The following is a 21,353-nucleotide window of genomic DNA, read 5'->3' as shown; positions in this document are numbered from 1 at the left end:
ATACACCAATATCCATGAATATAAACGGTAAATATACATCAAAACCTAACCCTAAACCTAAATACTTCGATATACATAGGAAACGACATAATATACATCAAAAACCAATCCTTTAACCCTAAATACATCCATATCCATGAATATAAACGGTAAATATACATCAAAACCTAAGTCTAAACCTTAAGCCCTAAACTGACCTGATGATGTTGAAGAACGATGATGTTGGAAGGATCCCGATGATGTTGAGGAACGATGATGTTGAGGAACAATGATGTTGAGGAACACTGATGTTGAGGAACGATGATCTTGATGGATGTGGGAATGGAAAGTCGGCCGCAGTCGGAGTGGGAGGGAGAATCGGGGAAGTTTTGTTTTAAATTAGGGCAGGAAAAGTAATATATAAGACTAAAGACGCGATTTACCATGCACGCGATTTAATCTAAATCGCGTGAGTTCATCACCGCGATTTAGATTAAATCGCGTGCATGGTAATTCACGTACATTTAAAAACGCGAATTACCAATCACGCGTTTCATCTAAATCGCGGTGATGAACTCACGCGATTTAGATTAAATCGCGTGATTGGTAATTCGCGTCTTTGAGCGTAAGAAATGGCGCCGAAGGGGTATTTCAGACATTTCGCAGGGCAAAAGGGCCCTTTTTGCCAACTTTAGTAGGCGGGGGCCCTTTTTGGAATTTCCCCTGTTATGGGGGCCATTTCATCAAATTTCCCTCAGAAAGCTATTCGAAAAAATATTTATATTAAACTGTTTTTTTTTTTTGTTTTTTAGCATATTAATGTGCTCATTTATTAAATGTTAAGTTTCTCTATCCGCTGCTTAATAATCATTACGTTTTTGTCTCTCCTCCAGTTTGTCTACTCTCTAGAATAATATAGCTAAGGGGAAATCCTTATCCTTGACTTCGCTAAACATTAGCGGATGATGATTAAGAATTCATAACTTCAAATTACAGAAATAAAGATTGTAAATTTGTAGGTGATAGGCAGATCCGTCGCCAACCAACGTCATTGTTATCGTGCAGGAAGTAGGATTCTCGGTCAATATTTTATCAGATTTAATTGCACATTTAGTTTTTATTTATTTATTTATATAATTTGATGGTTGATCATGCTATACGAGGTTACTTTATGTTCTTGATCTTTCCATACTTTGAAAATTTCGTTCCTTTGTTGCTATGTCTTACGAATTCATCTTCTACATATGAAAAAGGTGCATAGGTGTAAGAACTTGAGAGTTGTTTTACTGAATAGTCATTACCATTAAGAGATCTTTCTGTTAGCTAATGATGCCAAAGACAAATAAATAGATTAGATTATTGCTGAAATTGTTTGTTTTTGCCAAATTTCTCAAATAGAAGATGTATAGGTTTGAGCCCCAAATTTAGTAGTTTGATTTCTTCATTGTCCAACTATATTTACTTTCAATCTTTAATTTGTTTTCATTGGTCTAGGAGAAGCAAGGTTACTTTTAAGGCTTTGTGGGATATGCTATTTCTTATTCTTATTTGTGACACAATTTGACCCTCAATTTCCTGTAAGACAACTACATAGAGGCTTGCAATACGCCTGAGAATTTCAACTTTGCACCAGAAACTGGAAATGGTCAAAAGGTTGCTTGTTTAGCATGTTTAAGTTGTAATGGGAACCATGTCCATTTTCTTAATCTATTCATTTACACAGGCATGGACTATTTTGATGCTGACCTGATACCATGTCTCAGTGTATAGACGGGATTAAGCATTTATGCGCTCCCTTCCTCAAATGTTGTGATCTTGATTTGTACCGACCATCTAGAGATCTTGAAGATCCTGAAATTTTGGCAAGGGAGACAGTGTGTAAGAAAATTATCTTTATGCCACTTGACCATCCATTTTATGGAGAAATCTTAGCCTTCTCCTTAATGACTTCCATTTTTGCACTCTGATGCAGTCAGTGTAAGTGAAATAGAGGCACTTTATGAGCTGTTTAAAAAGATTAGTAGTGCTGTGATTGACGATGGATTGATTAACAAGGTAACTAGTTTTTCTTGTCAATAACATTTTCCTGATTTGTACCAGTTACTCCATTGATGTTTTTTTATTCTGTATCATTTGGGTGTCTGTATGTTATATACATCAATTATTCACCATCTTTGCTGGATGTGGCAGGAAGAGTTCCAGTTGGCCTTGTTTAAGACCAACAAGAAAGAGAGCCTCTTTGCTGATCGGGTATTTTTCTTTGAAAATATTAGTTATGTAAAATGAAAAAGGAATGTGTGAATGTCACGTAACTATTGTGTAATCTTTGCTGATCGGGTATTTGATTTGTTCAATAGACCATCGTGCATGTTTCTGATCATGGTCTAAATGAAAATCAAACAATCGTGTCCCATGCATCTAATTTGAATAATTTTGTGTTGCATTGATATGTTATTCCTCAAATCTACTTCCTGATCCCTTCTACTGCTTTCAGGTATTCGATTTGTTTGACACAAAACATAATGGGATACTGGGGTTTGAAGAGTTTGCCCGAGCACTTTCAGTTTTTCACCCAAATGCCCCTATTGATGATAAGATTGATTGTATGTTGAAACACATGTATACATCATTATTACCACAATGAAAATTTTAACCCATATTTCTAATCATCCTTGAAGTTTCCTTCCAACTGTACGATCTCAAGCAGCAAGGATTCATTGAGAGGCAAGAGGTATTTTGTTAAGCAATTAACTTGGACATTGATTTTGATTTTTATGCTTGTTCCTAGCTTGTATTTGTCTCAAGGGATGGCTCCTTTCCATAGCTTATTCAATACTTGTAATGGTTAAAGGAATTCTTTTAACAACTGTCTTGTATACACATTTTCTTAGCTTGTTTCTTGTAAATCTCATCGGAAAATCACATGAAATATGAATTAATTTTTGTAAGTGTTAGACTAATGGAATGTTGTTAGGCATTGTGGTCTCCCAGTTGCTTTGCCTAAGATATCTATAGCATATTATTCTAGAGCGAGAGATCATATTGTCCTTTTGAATGTGAGATGCTAGCATTTCCACCGTAATTTTTTTTCTCTTTTTCATTAACTTGTATGTTTCATGTCCATACTTCAAAAGTCAATATTTCCATTGTTCTTCTTAATTTATTCAATGCTTAGGAGTTTTCACCAGGAATTTCTCTATTCTAGGTGAAGCAAATGGTAGTGGCAACCCTTGCTGAGTCTGGTATGAACCTATCTGATGATGTCATTGAGAGCATTATTGATAAGGTTGGTTGGTTCATCCTCTGTCTCAACTTTATTATTCATATATCGTACACCATTTAAGCACATTACATTCATTATTCGGACACATCTTTTTGTTTCTTTGTCTCAATATGGAGCTATCAGAATTATAATTATGCCAATCATTTTTGGCTAGGATTCAGTCCTAATCAGGTTGCTTTTGATAAAACTAAAAATTAAGTGATAAATGTTGAATACTGAATTATAAATGCCGAATTAGTTACGTGTTCAACAAAATAAATGTTGAATAAAGTAAATGAAAATATCTAAAATTCTAGATACTAAGCTGATTTGATAAACTGAAACAAATGTAGAAAGTACTGAAGACTATTTTCCTCTGATAGTGACTTAATTTGATTAACTTTTATGAGTTAAAGTTGTCTTTTGGACACTCTTACTATATTTCCGAGTTTATTAAATTAAGCCAACTTTTTAAGTTTAGTTTGTGTTGAACCTGAGTTTAAGGGATTATAAGTAATGTTGGTGGGTGTTTGGTATTTTCTAGTGAAAATACTGTTATCCAAGTCTGCGCATGCACTTAATACTTTTTTACACTTGACGTAACAATAATGTTTCGGGAAAATTTTGCAGACCTTTGAGGAAGCAGATACAAAACATGATGGAAAGATTGACAAAGAAGAATGGAGAAGTCTTGTCCTTCGACACCCATCTCTTTTAAAGAATATGACTCTCCAATATCTCAAGTAAGCCCAATATCAATCAAAATTACTAACCTATCTGGTCCTATCTAACTATACAAAAATAAAATACCAAAGAAAGCAAATATCTCTAGCCAGCCTCAAAATCTCATTTTCAGATCTCTCTATCAGCACTGAGATTATGTAGAGCAATGAGTTTTGAGTTGGTATTGTATTGATGCCTCATTTCTCACACAAAAGTCAACTTGTGTGATCATTCGTGTCTAGCCTTATAAGTTCATAGGTGTTTAGGAATGATCATAAGAAATGTTAATCTACTAATTCAATTTTCACACATTAAAATTTTCCAACCATTTAGAGTCCTTTATTTGAGTATCTGCCTTTTAAATTTGATGAGAGCCTAAATTCATTTAGGGCTTGTTTGATATGAACCAATATCCCATAATCAATCACTTCTTATCAATTCATCAACTAAAATTCAAATACCTTATTCCTTGTAACATTTTAAAATATTAATACTATGGATATTTTAGTCATTGACCAAATGGACCATTTTTGTATCAAACACAGATTGCATTTTTTATTTATTAAAACCAGATTATTTTTGTTTAACTTGATACGATCTTGTTTCTTATAGATTACTAATATACTTGTTTGTTTGTTTGTTTTTTCCTGGAACACAGGGACATAACAACAACATTTCCAAGCTTTGTGTTCCATTCGAGGGTTAAAGATACTTGAATTTTTGGTTCATTTTACAGGTCTAGTTTTTATTTTGATTTTGAGAAAGAGAGAGGATTGAGGAAGTTTAACTTGTTTCTGTCTCCACAAATATCTAATATGTTTGATTTGTCAATTTCCACATTTTGTCTATATGTTCTTGAATATGCATATTGTCATTAGGTAGTATTCATTGTCAATTTGTTGTGATTTGCGGACTGGATTTGTGCATTGTTGTTAAATTATTAATTTTATTGATTATTTTTTTTTGGAAAAAAAATTGTATTGATTTACTTGGTACATTAAATTATTGTTTGATTTTTTGTTTGATACTAGAACTTTTATTGATTTTGATTTTTTTTTATTGATTTTCATATTTAATAGTAAAAATGTTCATTCTAAATATATAGATTGTATATAAATATATTTCAGAGGATATAGATAATAGGAGAAAAATATCACTTATGTATTTATTTATACTTACTTGGTTCACTTAGCCTCCTACCTAAGTAGTTTAAGCTATTAATTTATAGCCAATTGTTAAGTTAGGGCTCCATATTAGAATAATTTAATTGAAATTTTGAATTTTTTTTTTTCAAATTTCACAATTTCAGATTCCTTATTTCAAATTATACCAAACTAGATTTTGTCTTTCTAATTTTAAATTCGGTTAACTTATTATCTGCTGGTGGCATAAATTTTTATTTATTTATTTATTTATAAATGTCACATTGATAATAAGACAACAACGTTTGAAATCGTTAAGACAAAATAATGTATGGTATAATTTTAACAATAAGGAATTTCAAACTATGATGTTTAATAAAAAAAAACTAAAAACTCTTAAATAATCCCAATAAAGAGCCTCAATTGGGAAATTTGACAAAATACCCTAAAAATGGGTTAAATGCAAGAATGGAAATAAGTTTTAAAGATGTTCTCCCTGAGGTGCCGGAGGAAGAGAAATGGTCGGCGTTTCTATCTTTAGAAGAAGTGGCTCTCGGTTTAGCAAGAACCACCTATGTTCATGAAGCTCTAACCAGATATCATGTTGCCAAAGAGAATGCTAAGTGAAGAGCATTATCACCGACTGTCGCAAAGAGGGAGGAGGACTTAAACTTAAATTGAGATGTCACTGGAGTGGATGGTATTGTCCTTACATTGCTCAAAACTGTAATGGAAGATCTTATTGCAATTATTTACAAGGTTGAAGAAAAACCGGTTGAAGAAGAGCATATCCACCGAGATGAAACACAAGCTGAGAAATCCTGTTTTGAAGTCGGTCAATCTTCCAAACCGGCATGAACTCCATCGGTGGAACAAGAAATGTTCGATGGAATTGAAACTAGGGAAGAGCTTCAAGATGAGTTAGAAGAAAAACACTCTTTCGGTCAACCAAACTCTCCCATCAATATTTCGGAAAATGAAGAAGAAAAAGACAAGGCAACCTCCAATCTGTCTCTTGCTAAATCGGACAAAAATTCCTCGGGTAAGTCTTCTGACCGAAATAAGTCAAAAGAAACTAGTGTTGACAGACCGGGTGGAACGTAAATATCTCTTCATGCCAATTCTCATGGGGTGCCTCCGGTGCAACACCAGTCTGTTGGTTCACCGCTTCCAATCTTTAAAGAACGTCTAAGGGAGCTCATTGACCAAATGATCCAGAAATCTATGGCCCCATGGCAGGCATCCATGGAGGCTCAAGTAATCGAAGTTCTAAGAGAACGTGCTTCATCATCTCAATCCCACGATATTAAACTGGCGCAAGTACATGAGGTAGTCTCTCAGACTCTATCCTCGGTTCAGACTATATCATTACAGCTCTAAGAGCTGGTAAAGAATCAAGGCGCTACCGACGTAGAAAAACTATGGATGCATGATGAGGCTGTCCGGCGGTTCCAAGAAGAAGAGGATGTCAAAGCTAAGGTAGCTGAGCTAGCCAATGAGAAAGCGACTCGACAAATTCAGGAGGAACTTAATAAGGAAAAAGATGCCTCTCCTCCGATTTCTAAGAATACTAGAGCGGTTAAAAGAAAAAGGGTTCAACAGTCTGAAGTAGAAAATGTCGGACCGGAAATTGCAACACCGGTTGGAAATCCTACTTTAGGAACTGAAAACCGACCTGTGAAGAAGATGAAGAGGATGATCAGTCTTTAACTCGCAGACCAAGAGCAATGTATCAACCGATCGAGGCAATACCCCTTCGAGTTGTCCCTCATAGTGCTCGGTCAGACCGACGAATCCGTAGAGGTGGCAGAAGTTCGGCCGATAATGCATTTCAAAGCCAAAGAAATGCCGAGTTTGATATTCCTGTACAATCGGCAATGAGTTTTGGGTACAATGTTCCTGGACAACCAGGTGGGTACAATGTTCCTGGACAACCAGCAATCGGCTTTGTGCGTAGCTTCTTCAACGAATTGATAAACAAACCGGATGAAGGGAACCACTAACTTCTACCTCTATGTTTATCCTTACTTTATTATGTTTCTATTACTGCTCTTATTTTGGGAACTTATAACAATTTGGGGGATTTAATGATCCAGTTTTAGTTTCAAAATGCTGGTTTTGATAATTTTAATTAAAAATATCAAAAAGGGAAAAATTGCTAAAGAAATTTTGAACTTGCTAAGAAAAATTCAAAATTTTTCTCAAAACAAATTAAATTAAAGCGGCCAACAATTACAAGTTTTGAATATTTAACTTAAGTAATCAAAAAGGGAGAAATTGTTAGATAAAATATATAGTTAATTAGTAGGTAATTAACTATCTAAAGAACTTAACAAAATTCACCGTTTGTGCAGGAAACGCAGAGATCGGTCATATTCTCAAATCATTTTTATCACTCTAGACCGGTCGACCGATATCATAGAGGCGGCACAAACCGGAATTCTCAAATCAAACTATCTTTTCGGGTATCTTTACAACATAATCAGTAGAAGATTGGCTCGTCAATAAAAAATGGATTTACCGCTCAGCTGCAGGATCGGTGAACCGATATTGAAACGACAACATAATCGGTAGGGTGTGCGGTCGGTACAATACTTGGTGCAATCCTAAGCTACCGTACAAAAATAACATGCAGTTTAATCGATCAAACCAAAGATATGGAACGGTTGGAAGTTTCCATTTTGGTGAAATCAGATTACTTTGGCAATATGCTGAAGGAAGCCTTCAATTATGCAGATTGTGTTATTTCCATTTTGATACAAGTCTGATGATAGACTTTGGGAAGCAGAAGACTGCCAAAAGTGATCAGATACCCATTTTGGTATAAGTCCAACAACAGTCCCCAAGGAGCAGGTATCTGTCCAACCGTTCTAGATGATAAAATCAATAGAAGACAAAATTGGCCGGCTGTATTGCTCCTTGGGAAGTATCAACCGCAGCCATGTAGTTTTTTATTGACCAACCAATCAGAATCAAGGATCCAAGGATTACCATGCAAGTATCCGTTATATGAAAAATATGACCGTTGTCATATTCTCACTATTTAAGAGAAGCTGGAAGAGCAACAGAAACATATCAAGAAAAACACGGACATTATATTTACAAGTGACACAAAACAGTGAGACAACATATTTTAGAATCATCAAATCCTAAACTGTTCTTACTTACATATTGTCCAAAAGTGTTAAGTGTATTGCAATTTCATTCATTATGTGTACGAAGTGAGAGTTGTAAGTCAATAACGAACCGTAAATAAGCATCGGTTATTTGACGTATTGTAAAGTGTGTTGAATATTCTTAGTGAATATTCTTCTCAAAGTTTGAGAAGAAGGGGTGACGTAGGAGCTTTATCTCCGAACATTCATAAATCTTGTGTTGTGTTTCTCCTCTACTCCATACCTCTTTATTGCTGTCCAAATCGTGTGTGTTGCTTCAAGTTGGAAAGAACTATTCCGCACTTGAACTAGGTTCAAGAGTTTGTGACAACTTGCGTAGTATAGAGATCGATATTAACTTTTAACTGAGTTAATATCAACTAGCGTGTTGTGTAAGTGTTCGTCCTAGCTAGACTCTCAGTCTCTCGCGGCGATCCTCATCCTAACAAAAATATTTAAATTTTAAGATTGAAAAAAAAAATTAGTTATTCTCTAACTTTTGCTCAATAATGGCAACCCAAAATATCATACAAATTACCTAATATATGTTTTAGGTTTATTTAATTTTTAAATTTAAATATCTTTAACAATTTTATAAAATCTAAAAAAAAATCGTAGGTCGATTTATTTGTAATGATAGGGTAAGTGAAATATTTGTAGCGAAATGGCAACGAATGACGTGGAGCGCTCATTAGACTTGATGACGAAGTATACTATATATTTATTTTCACTTTTATCTTTATTAATTATTTATCTATTTTTTTCAATATTAAATTTTCTCTCTTAAATAAGACGGTTAATAATTTATTTTTAATTTTTATTATTAAAAAATATTTAATAATTTCTTTCTTTAACTTTATTATTATAAATATTTTAAAACAATTATTTTACATGCCATTATAAACTCATTATAATTATATCTCTCTCAATAATTTATTCCCTTTTATATATTAAATTTTTTTTTAATTTATTTTCAATAATAAAAATGACTCAAATGGAAATAAATAATAATTAATTGTTTAAAAAATTTAAAATTTATTTTCAATAATAAAAATGATTAAATAAATAATAATTAATTGTGTTATATTTAATTAAAAACATTTAGTTGAGTTAATTTACTATTTTATATTAATAAATTGCACGATATAATTAAAAATATCAATAAAATAAACTTACTAAAAGAACATTGTCCAAAATGTATCATAACATCTACTTTTACAAAATCAAGCAACATAATATAATCGATAAATTGTCCTTAATCATCACGCAAATAGTAGTTTTCACCTATAGTCAACATATTAACAATTGACATTGAAAACTTCATATCTACTAGACAAATTAGAAACAATTTAGAATAAAAATAATCTAATTTAATACTAAAAATAATTGTCTAAAACATAATAAATTTCAATAACCGATTGTTTCAATCCGTTAGAAAAAAATAATTAATAATTAATAATTTTATTTTTTTATTATTAATATATTATTTTTTTTTATTAACTTAATATATATAATTAAATTAATAAATAATATAAATAATTAATTGAATTAAAATAAATAATCATTTTTTATTCTCTTATATATAAATTTTAATTAACACAATTAGTTATTATTTATTTTAATTTGAGTCATTTTTATTATTAAAAATAATTTTTATTTTTTTAATAAATAAAAGAGAATAAATTATCAAGAGAGAGAAATAATTAAAATACGTTTATAGTGGCATGTACAATATTTTTATTTTTAAAATATATATAATAAAAAATTAAAATGAGAAATTATTAAGTGTTTTTTAATAATAATAAATTAATGGGGATAAAAGTGAAAAATAAATATATACTTAGTCAAAGTCTAATCCGTGCTCCACGTCAGGTAAGTCATTCGCTACCCTTTCGATACAAATATTTCTTTCCCCTTATCATTACTCTTTATTTAATAAGTATTACCTTTAGATTTAATATTAATTTATAAACAATATATTTTAGATCGGATACGAATTGGCAAATAAACGGATAAAATAAGTGTAAAATATTTTCTAAAAATGGCCAAAATATTAAAAGTAGAGACTATTTCTAACAGGCATGTGAAACATAGAGCCAAAGCCTTTTTCACGTGTAACCAAACACCGTCCCCTAAAGAATTTCTTTTCCAAAGACTTTATTGATCTACATGCCAAAAACTTAGTTTTTTCCCCTAATTTTTTAAGAAAATATAGGCGTCGACTCTTTAGTCACAAACTGGTTTTAAATAATTTCCTGAATTGATTTAATTTTATTTCAAAATTTTCAAAGAGATATTTATATTTTATATTTATTTCTTGAAAGTAAAAAAAATCGTTTTGCAGGGCGGACATTTTGTAAACGCGTACAGTTTTCTGGCGACTCTACTATGGACTTTTGTTGGTTAAATTGAACATAATATTTTGACCATCCAATTTTAGAAAAATATATTTTACACTTACACGGGTATTAAAGACCCAGATTTTTGTCTTCTACGATGTGCATGAGCTCAAGGAGCTTATTTATGTTTAAGTAGTATACGATGTGTGGTATGCGACGTCACCTATACACCTATAAATTTACGTGCTAAGTTTCGTCAATGTGGAATGACGATCTCTACTCGCATAGAAGGTTTTTGTGTGATTTGTGAGTTGAGGAAAATCTAGGAAAAATCCTCGACTAACCCTCTCTTCTTTTCAAATATCTCATACTCTTAAAAAAGAGGGATTTTGAAATAGCGGCGATGCGAAACATCCAAATTGAGGAGCCCCACTTGCATTGACAGTCTAAGGACTTTCATCTTTGGCGGACAAGCTCTTCTCTTATTCCACGTCAACTTTATATAAAAAAATTCATAAATCCAATTCTACCAAGTAGTTACCTCGTCTCGTCCTATAGAGCAACAAAGCTACGTCGTGAAACCTTTTACAATATGTGAAAACTATACAGGATAAATACATGTATGCATATTGATGAGCCAAGTGTCCAAAAGTGCGTTCTATATTCCGTTTGAAAATAAAAGGGAAAAATAAAATGCCTAGCATAACAAGTTGTTTTCTTTGAGCCTTTATTACACAAATATAAGATCGCTAGCCGCGAAGACTAGGGGATTCAAGTGTTATCTACGAGGTAAGCAAGAAGGCTAACAATATGGGTAATTTATGAAGAAAACAACACAGAAGCAGACCAGAGCTAGAAACGAAGGAACAAACGAACAATGAAATAACTAAACTAAATTGTTTCTAATGTTATTTTCCCTTTTGAGTTATTATTATCTGACATTGAAATACAACACAATGTAAAATGAATCGTAAATTGAACACCTAGTACAATTAGGACACATACGTACATAAGGGTGACATCGCTTGTCCCCACTACTTGTTTTGAACTCACTATTCTCGATAGTTACACAAACTTAACATTTTCACCATGAGTCGCACACGAGATCTCACCATCGGACGCTTCATCCAAAAAATGTCTGATATAGAACCAACATCATAATTTGCATCATGCATTATTCCTCCTAGACCAATGGTCAATGAGCAAATTACCTTTGGTGTTATCTTGTGGATCCAAACAAACAATCTCAATGAGAAGATGTCTTCACTACTAGAGTGTATGAGGCAGTTACTTAATCTACTCACTAGACAAACAAACCCAAAGTTTAGAGCTACTAGAAGACCCACTAACCCACTTGAGCCCAATGTATCAGTCACTCATACGACACATGATCCCAAAGAAGAAGTGCTGGTAGAATCATGGTACGTCTCAAAAGACGAGGAAGCTCAGGAAGCTACTCTTGAGATACTAAGGATTCAACAAATCCGAGAAGGGAAGAAAGTTGTGATTGAAGAACCAAAAAATACAGAGTTTGTAGTATTAGGCGTGCCTCAAGGATGGAGTACAGATTCCAAAACTAAACAAGATCTGAAGATGGAAACCACTTCACCTACTAGAGCACAAGCTACATAGCCACTAGTCATCCAAGCAACATCGGTACATCGATCAAGTCAGAGCAACGGACTAGCGCAACTTAGGATTTCTCATATCAAAATGAAAGCACAGATAGAAGCCCTGACTAAGGGGAAGTAAAAAAACGAAGTTGAGAGTTGAAATTTGGGTTAAAGGCAACTAAGAGGGTAATGGTCCCTCACGAACTAAAATTACCACATCTGACCAAGTATGCTAGAAATAAAGATCCAGCAGCCAACTTTGGGAGATCATTGTACTGCAATTATTCCCTCGATATCTTGAAGAAGTGGCACTTGAGTGGTATTGCATCAAAACATAACTCAACATCAGACTATTTAAGATCTAGACAAGGTATTCATAAGTCGGTTCGATATGTTCTTGAAGGTGGACAAGCTTGAGAGAAAACTTAAGTTTATTAAGTAGGGTTCGGGTGAAAGTTTTCAATAGTACGTTGATAGTGGAAGGCCGTGGCTTAACTAATCAATGGACTACCCAATGAAAAACTCAAGTGGATATGATATACGCTAACATGAATGTTGCGTACACTAAAGTCATGTCGGTCAACAAATATACTTTCATGGAGGACTTGAATGCTTATAGAATGGGATATGATGATGAGTTAAAGAAAGAATCCATTGAGGGAAGGTTCGCATATCAAGGCAATCGTCATTTTAATCATAAAAGGCTAAGGCACAAGTAAACTACATCGCCAATGCATGGGATGTAGAAACATCGAAAATCATGAATGTCGGGCAAGGGAACCTTCCAGGATCATTTATTAACCGCCAACCAGCTTATCCCACATCTTCTAAAGGAACTACTTCACTTAAACTTAAGTCACCTAGGAAGTTTGACGATCTAGGCATGACACTATCTGAAGCTCTCCAGATTTTAAAGAAAAATAACTTAATCCAGGTCTTGACCCTAAATCCCGATAGGCCTATATGTGAGGTTTCTGAATAAGTGGTGTGAATACCACCAACTAAAGGGCACAAGACTAATTATTACCTTTCACTAAAACGTGTGATTCAAAAAAACTTATCGACGATAAGATCATCCCAATCCCAAATGCCAAATCGAAGCCCCTACCAAATAATATAGTGAATCTAATCGAGGTGAATGAAGATCTGATAGATGTGAGTGATCCGTCGGGTTTAATTGTTGAAGATGAAAAGTTGATAATCGTTACTGATATATGTGGTGACAAGATTAAAGAGTTGAGCCGAGTGCATACAACAAACAATAAGGGTTTGGGTTACACGTCAACGACATCGGAAGCAAGAAACATAAGGCCAAAGGAGGAAGACGTTTCATGACAATGATATTTAGACTTCTTTTTGTAAAGTGAACTATGTCGGGCCTAATTTTCTAATATTATGAGGGTACCTTGACAACCTCTCACGAGATTCAGTCCCAAAAAAATCATTTATTTTCCAATGAACTACGTTGGGGCTGATTTTCTCATATTATGAGAGTACTTAGGCAACCTCTCACGAGGTTTGGTTCCAAAAAATATATCATTTCTTTTATAAGTGAAACTACGTTGGAACTGATTTCTCTTTTTATGATAATACGTAGGCAACCTGTCATGGGTTCGGTCAAAATAATGTCCAAAAATAAAACTCCCTATGTCAACATTAAGGGCATCGCAATAAGGACAATTTCAATTTCAACTATTTTGTAATAGGAACTACGATGTGCCTAATTTTATCCTATTATGAGAGTACGTAGGCTACCTCTCATGAGGTTCGGCCCCCCAAAAAATTATCATTTGTTTTGTAAGCGGAATTACATCGGACCAGATTTCTCTTTTTTATGAGAATACGTAGGCAACCTGTCATGGGTTCAGTTCCAATGATAATAAAACAAATAACCCTATTTCAACATTAGGGAATTTTTATTAAAATAAAAATGATGGTTAAAATGATGAACTTTTAGCTTAGGTAAAAAGATAACATTAACCAGGTCAAACGTCAAAGCCCAACACTAAAACTAAGGACATTGAAAATGATCAAATGCTTTCACACGATTGATTATGATCACAATGAGACAATTGTAGACCTTTTGATTTCTCTAGATGGATAAAGAAATGAACATGAATAGTGAAACGAGGATTTAGAAAACAAGTAAGGATAAGGAAATGTCAATTGTTCTTTGACTATCTCAAAAGGAGCCAAAGAAACTCTTGAAATTCGAATAGAGTAATATCCAATTGAAATCTCTCAAAAGTCTTACGGTGTGCCCAAAATCTTATTGGAAAAAGCTGTTCGAAAAGTCAAAATGTCCAAACTTGGAACCATTGTTTCCAATAGAGGCGTTTCATCTCTAAAGGAGGTTATGTGTTTGAGCTCAAGGCCTCTAAAAAAATAGGAAAATGCAAGAACTTGTATTAAACAAGATTTTGATGATTGAGACATTGAAATCACCACTTGTTATTCAATCTAGACTCTTGTTCCTCAATCTGCTTATTGTGGGAAAGTTAGAATCCAACTATTAAGAGGATCTGTCAGTCTTCTCTAATCATCTAACTGGGTTTTCTTTGAATTGAGCTCTAGTGACTGGTTTTCGTCCCTTTCTCGTTTTTTCAATAAAAGATGAAAAGAGAAGTAGTAAGAGGCTAGACCACCTACTAGACAATAAACAGTCCAACAAGCCAGTACAATAATTCTATCAATGAATTCAATGTCCATGTGTTTTTTAAGTTTTGGTAAAAAGAAATGGGAGAATGTCGCTACTATAAATGAAGCACCCGGGTCTAGCGACGGGAATTTCCCCGTAACTTGGTATGGTGGAGGATTGTTAAACGTGAGAAAAAAAGTGTATCGATTCTATCAGATATATCCTAGTCATAGAAAAAAGATGGTAAAAAAGACACTCATAGTGGTTGAGATATTGAAATCACCACTTGTATCGATTTGCTAAAGGCAAGAACAAAGCTGTATCGATTTTATTAGATATACCCCGAGTATGTCTAAGGAAAGACACTTTAAGGCCCAAAGTTCGAATAACATAACTTTCAGAAGAGAAACGATATCTAACCTCATGTACGTGGTTGAAAGATTAAGCTTGACTTAAACTTTAAATATTGATGTTCGAGCATATAAGATCCTTCAAGAAAAATTGACGTTATCGTTCGTACCAGAGTTTGAATTCGTAATTGATAAAGTTCATGTTGAAGAAATGCATTTACGATAGGTCTCCTTTTGAATTGTCAAATGGACAATGTACTAGACCGTTTCTTGAAAATGTTTTGATCTAATGTCACCAAAACATGAGCACGGAGAGGTACTCAAATACCTAAAAGGTTGAAAATATCTACTCTCAAATGTGGTTGACTAGTCATGTGATAAAATGAATATGGAAACATTTTATGTTAGGAGCATTTCTACTAAAATAAAAATATAAAAGTTTTTAGTTACTTAGATTACGTGGACAAGCTAAGCCTTAGCTTAAGTGAACAAGTTATTTTGAATGAGGAAGTATTATGTTTCTTAGTTTAAGTAAACAAGTTAAGTCAAACGTAGAAGATTTTAGCTTAAGTGGACAAGCTAAACACAAAAGATACTTAGCTTAAGTGGACAAACTAAGTTAAACACATTATACTTAGTTTAAGTGGAAAACTAAGTAATTTAAAGTTTCTTAGTTTAAGTGAACAAGCTAGATATATGATAATTTAACTTAAGCGGACAAGCTAAAAGACCTTCCTTAGTTTAAGTAGACAAACTAAGTAATAGTCAGGTTAAAAGTAAAAATAATTTAGGGTTCTTAGTTTAACTGGACAAATTAAGTCAAACGCAAGAGTTTCGTTTCTTAGCTTAAGTGGACAAGCCACATAATTTAATGTTTCTTAGTTTAAGTGGACAAACTAAACATATAATAACTTAGCTTGAGTGGACAGGACAAATAACCTTTCTTTGTTTAAGTGGATAAATTAAGTCATAACACAGGGTTCTTAGTTTAAGTAGACAAACTAAGTCAAACATAAGGTTTTTGTTTTTAGCTAAAGTGGAAAAGTTAAGTCAAACACCATAACATTTTTAATTCTTAGTTTAAGTGGACAATTAAGCCTAGTTTTCAAGTTTCTAGATAAACCAAATGGATAGCCGTTGTATTTCGAATTCTCCAACAAACGTCATACGCGCATGATGTTGGAAATGTCGTGAACATGGGCATTATCATGTTTTATCTCTTTATCTTTTAATTTTTTCAGTAAATAAATCCGAGAAAAAATAATAAGTTCGGGAGATTCAAATGAAGTGTCTATTACTCAAGCTTGGACATACATTTTACAAAAAATAAAATTTTCATTCAAACTTCGTTTAAGAGGGGCATTCTGTAAACACTCATTTTTGTTCCCCAAATTATATTTTTAAATAAAATTGGAGCATAAGAAATGATTTTTTTAAATATAAAATTACTTTTGGAGTAATAATATTGTATCTTGCAAATAAAATAAATAATTATTTTATAAATAGGTTGAATTTTAAATGATTTAATTTATTATTAAAATTTTATTTTATTGTATATATTAAAATAAATAAGCAAATAAATAGGCTAATATATATATATATATATATATATATATTAATTTATTTGTGCAAATAAATAAATAGGATAAATAAAATTAATAAATATTAATTTTGATTTATTTGTTTATTGTAGAGATTAAGAAAATGATGAGAAAAAAAAAGAGGAGATTATTTATAACCACAACAATCCTAAATGATCGGGCAAAACTAGTAGTGGTGCAAAATTCTTTGTGCAAATTACATTGTGGAGGAGACAAGAGACCACTATAAATATCAGCAGATAATGAAGCACCAAAAAGAAAGAAAAAAAAAGAAGATGAAGAGAATAAAAGGTAAAAAAAGGCTTAAATCATATTCATAGTTCTTTTTTTTCATTTTAGTGTGTGTGAGATTGTTTGAGAGTTTCTTACCTTTTCAAAAGCTTCTAGTATTTTAGGAAGCAGTTAAGTCAACTCTCATTTTGTCTTATCTAAGTTTTATCTATAAACGTCAATTTTCTATTTTATTTTTAGTTATTTCATTTACGGTTTAATTTCTTTAAATTTAAATTGTTAATTGAAATTACCTACTAACATACTAACATAGGTTAAACATTTTTATTCTTTTGCTTAAATAAATTTATTAATTAACTTTATATTTAAATTTAAATTTTAAGATTGAAAAAAAGAGTTTGTTGTTCTCGAGCTTTTGCTCAAATTTGACAACCCAAAAGATCATTCAAATTACCCATGTATGTTTTAGTTTTATTTAATTTTTAAACTTAAATATCTTTAACCATTTTATCAAAACTAAAAAAATCGTGGGTTGATTTATTTATAATCATAAAATTAGTTATGAATATAATAAATTTTAATGCCCTTTATTTTCTCAGTTTATTTATTTATTTGTGAATAATTATAATTATTATTATTATTCGTCATTATATTTAATAAGTATTACCTTTAGATTTAGTATTAATGTATAAGCTATAGATTTTAGATTGGATATGAATTGGAAAATAAACAGATAAAATAAGTGTAATTTTTTTTTAAAACTGACCAAAATATTAGAAGTAAAGACTGTTTCTAATGGGCATGTGAGACATAGTGCCAAATTTTTTTCACGTATAACCAAGTACCGACCCCCTAAAGAATCTCTTTTCCAAATGTGTTATTGATCTACATGCCAAAAACTTATTTGTTTTCCTAATTTTGTAAGAAAATATAAGTGGCGACTCTTTAGTCACAAACTGGTGTTTAAACAATTCCCTGATTTGATTTAATTTTATTTCCAAATTTCCAAAGAGATATTTATATTTTATATTTATTTCTTAAAAGCCGAAAAAATCGTTTTTTGGGGCGGACGTTTTTAAACACTTACAAGCTCATGCTAAGGTGTCTTACTTAGATTAAGGTTTTCAATCTCCTCAATTGACCTACATGTGGACCTGATTCTCCGTTTATATGGATATGTAAGAAGCCTCCCAATAGGTTTGGTCTCATTTGTCCAAACTTTTCCTTCATAGGATTAGTGTTCTAAATTTTGGCCTTGGCGCCGCCTAATCGCTCGGCGCTAGCCTAGCGCACCAAAAAGCCTCTATTCGTTTGAAAAAATTGTTCAGCCGCCTTTTCGTCACACATGGGTGCCTAGACAGTCAATATTGGCACCCAACCAATTTTTTAATTTTTATTTAGTTTCTAATTAAAATAACATTTCAAACCAATCTCTACCTAGACTCTACCTACTATGTTTCCCTGACATTACCACTCTTCCCACTATCCACTACCATCCTGAACTTTTAGTGATATCACTTTCTTAGTCTATCTTATGTCTATTATTATTATTATGTTATTTTATATTATGCTTATTGTGAAGTTTGGATTTTAGAATTTAAAATTTTATAATTTTGGTGTATTATGTAAACTTGTAGTTTTGTTTGGAAATTTGTGATGGTTGGAATGATTGGAATCTTATTATTCTCATATTTGGAATTTTGGAATGGATCATTAACTATTGTAATTGCATATTTAAATTTTTTGTGTTGCTATTTCCTTGATTTTTGTAACTAATTACAGATTTATTGTTAAATTTAAGTACACCTCTTAGGCCCCACTTAGGCCCCCGCCTAATCGCCTAAGTATTAGGCTCCTGTCGGGCGCCCGACTGGCGCCTAGCGAAATTTAGAACATTGCATAGGATTTAAAATGTTAAACCCTTAGTGTATACTAGGGGCGTCTTTATAAAAATGAATGAACATGCTTTACATCGTGTGCATCATTTATTTAATCAAATATGCATTACATACCATCGCATGAATTATGGCTTTCGGTTAATGTTAATTTCAAAATGTTTCAAACCCTTTATCATGTTGCTAAGGTCAAAACTTTTAAAAGTTTATTTATAAAACCCTCCAGCATCGTGTTAAGTTCTGTGATAGCTATCAAGGAGGAACAAGTGTTGTTCGTGGCACTCGTTCCAAGAGAAAGCATGCCCAAGGTGGTCATGGTAGTTGCCAAACCGATCGCGGTGGTCATGGAGGTGGCCGAGGTGTTGGTTGAGAAGGAGGAGGTGGAATGCTAGAGCGTGTACTCGGCGACAGATATCCCCAACGTCGAATATTCAAGAATTAAAAGGAAGGGATCTTAAACTTAGTTCATCTCATGTATTCTTTCATTTTTATGAATATATTGGCAATTTTTTAGTTCATTTTTTCTCATTGATTTTTAACTTAGTTTTAATATCATCAAAAAGGGGGAAATTATTAAATTCAGTTAAATAAAGATCATGGAAAATTAATTAAAAAAGAAATAATTAATTAATAAATTTAAGAGAATAAGTACGACATAGTTTTAATGATGTGCTCTGAATAAAACTAAGTTGTAGTTTTAAACAAAATTAAGCTATGGTCTAAACAAGAACTAAGTTGGGTAATTTGCCTTTGTGCAGGTACAGATCTAAAAAAGTATGTCTTCAAATATAGTCTGAAGCAAACACAATCAAATTGAGTCTGAACTTCATCAGACGTAGTCTAAAGAAGAGCGTAATCAGACGGGAGTCTGAACTTCATTAGACGTAGTCTGAAGAAGTGTGCAATCAGATGGAGTCTGAACTTCATCAGACGTTGTCTAAAGAAGTGCATAATCAGACAAAGTCTGAACTTCTTAGACAATCTAGTCTAAAGGAGTGCGTAATCAGACGGAGTCTGAACTTCATCAGACGTGCAGTCTGAAAAAGTGTGTAATCTGACGAAGTCTGAACTTCATTAGACGTGTAGTCTAAAGGAGTGCTCAAGGAAACGTCTTACTTCAGCAGTCGTCTTAAGAAGCGTCTGATGCCTTGCTTCAGTAGTCGTCTGAAGAGGCATCTGATTATCTACTCAGCTCATCAGCTTGACAATCAGCAATACTCTTTATCAGTCATCTGTCCAGACAGCTGAACACGCTTATATTGCCCAAGTGCCACGTAATTAAATATTCTAGCGCACGTTTTGTATTATCTCGTACACCACGTTCTTGCGAATATTCTCTAGTACAATCCGGTATACCATGATCAAACACATATACTCTGTTGTACGAGTTTGTACACCTGGAGTACATCCAACGGATAACTGACACGTGTTCAAAAGGAAGATTCAACCATTAATGCGATTTCAGTATAAATAGAAATCCAAGGACAACAGAGAATCTCTCTCTGTCAACTCTATCAACATACAAACACTTTGCACGAATCAAGTATTACAAAGCGTTGTGTGTTAGTACTACTCCAAGAATATTCTTGAACTCATCTACTGTTCTTTCAGTGTGAAATTTCAATGATGTAAGTTGAACAGAGATTGTTCTATTCAACAGAGTGTTAGCTATGAGTTCAGAAACAGGCGGTTGTTAAATCTTGTGTTTTCTTACCGGATTTGTGTAGCATTCTATCCAAATCAAAGTCTTCTAGTGAATATCCTTCTGGAAATAGAGGAAGGTTGACGTAGGAGTTTTATCTTCGAACATCCATAAAACTCTGTGTGTTATTTCCTTTCTACTCTTTGCATTCTCTTTTCTTACGCTTCAAATCTAGCAAGCAATTCCACACTTGAATTTGTTCAAGAGCTTGCGAAGATTTGTGAAGAATAAAAACAGATCTTAATCCCTCAAAGGATTAACATCAAATTTAAAGTTAAAAATTGCCAGCTATATTCAAACCCCCCTTTCTATAGTTGACACCGATCCTAACAGTCTGTGTTTTTAAAAAATGTTTCTTTTTGAAAGAAAATAAATTAAACTACCTTTGGACCTGATTCCTATTCTACGAGGATAGGTAGGCAACCTATCAAATAGGTTCAATCAAATTTACGGAATTCTTGTTGCCCTAAAGTGAAGAAAATCAAGATCTCTCTTGTTGTAAATATTTAAGGACATGATGAAACGAGTAAGCTTTTAAGTCTGGCTCTTAAACAAATAACTATTTCAGGTGCAAAGCGAGTTTGAAAACCTCCCTAAAATTAATATGAATGAGTATTTGTTTCATATCCTTCTTGTATCCTGTATATCGCTAAAAATCTTCCAAACTCTACGAATCTCACTAGTATTTGTCCCTAGTCTCAAAGTTAAGTAGATTAGGAAATT

The 21,353-nt window shown here is 32.8% G+C and overlaps 1 protein-coding gene across 1 annotated transcript; it reads left to right on the top strand.

Annotated features, from left to right (window-relative positions):
* The first annotated feature begins 892 nt into the window (after nt 1-892).
* Nucleotides 893-4,877, top strand: LOC124937926 (calcineurin B-like protein 3). Its single transcript, XM_047478262.1, has 10 exons — nt 893-1,047; nt 1,474-1,632; nt 1,703-1,857; nt 1,952-2,034; nt 2,170-2,229; nt 2,474-2,582; nt 2,658-2,710; nt 3,185-3,265; nt 3,872-3,984; nt 4,623-4,877. Exons 3-10 carry the CDS (start codon nt 1,734-1,736, stop codon nt 4,678-4,680), a joined length of 681 nt encoding a protein of 226 aa, XP_047334218.1. The 5' UTR covers nt 893-1,047; nt 1,474-1,632; nt 1,703-1,733; the 3' UTR covers nt 4,681-4,877.
* The last annotated feature ends 16,476 nt before the right edge of the window (nt 4,878-21,353 follow it).

Source organism: Impatiens glandulifera, chromosome 5, assembly GCF_907164915.1.
Source record: "Impatiens glandulifera chromosome 5, dImpGla2.1, whole genome shotgun sequence".
Classification (NCBI taxonomy): Eukaryota; Viridiplantae; Streptophyta; class Magnoliopsida; order Ericales; family Balsaminaceae; genus Impatiens; species Impatiens glandulifera.
Note: the sequence above shows the minus strand (reverse complement) of the source record. Positions and strands in the feature narration are given on the sequence as shown.

Bases quoted from the DNA above. Each gene is read 5' to 3' on its own strand.
- LOC124937926 (XM_047478262.1), top strand. From the start codon at position 1,734: ATGTCTCAGTGTATAGACGGGATTAAGCATTTATGCGCTCCCTTCCTC. The intron at 2,583-2,657 runs GTATGTTGAAAC...TCATCCTTGAAG, and splicing joins TATTGATGATAAGATTGATT to TTTCCTTCCAACTGTACGAT. The intron at 2,711-3,184 runs GTATTTTGTTAA...TCTCTATTCTAG, and splicing joins GATTCATTGAGAGGCAAGAG to GTGAAGCAAATGGTAGTGGC.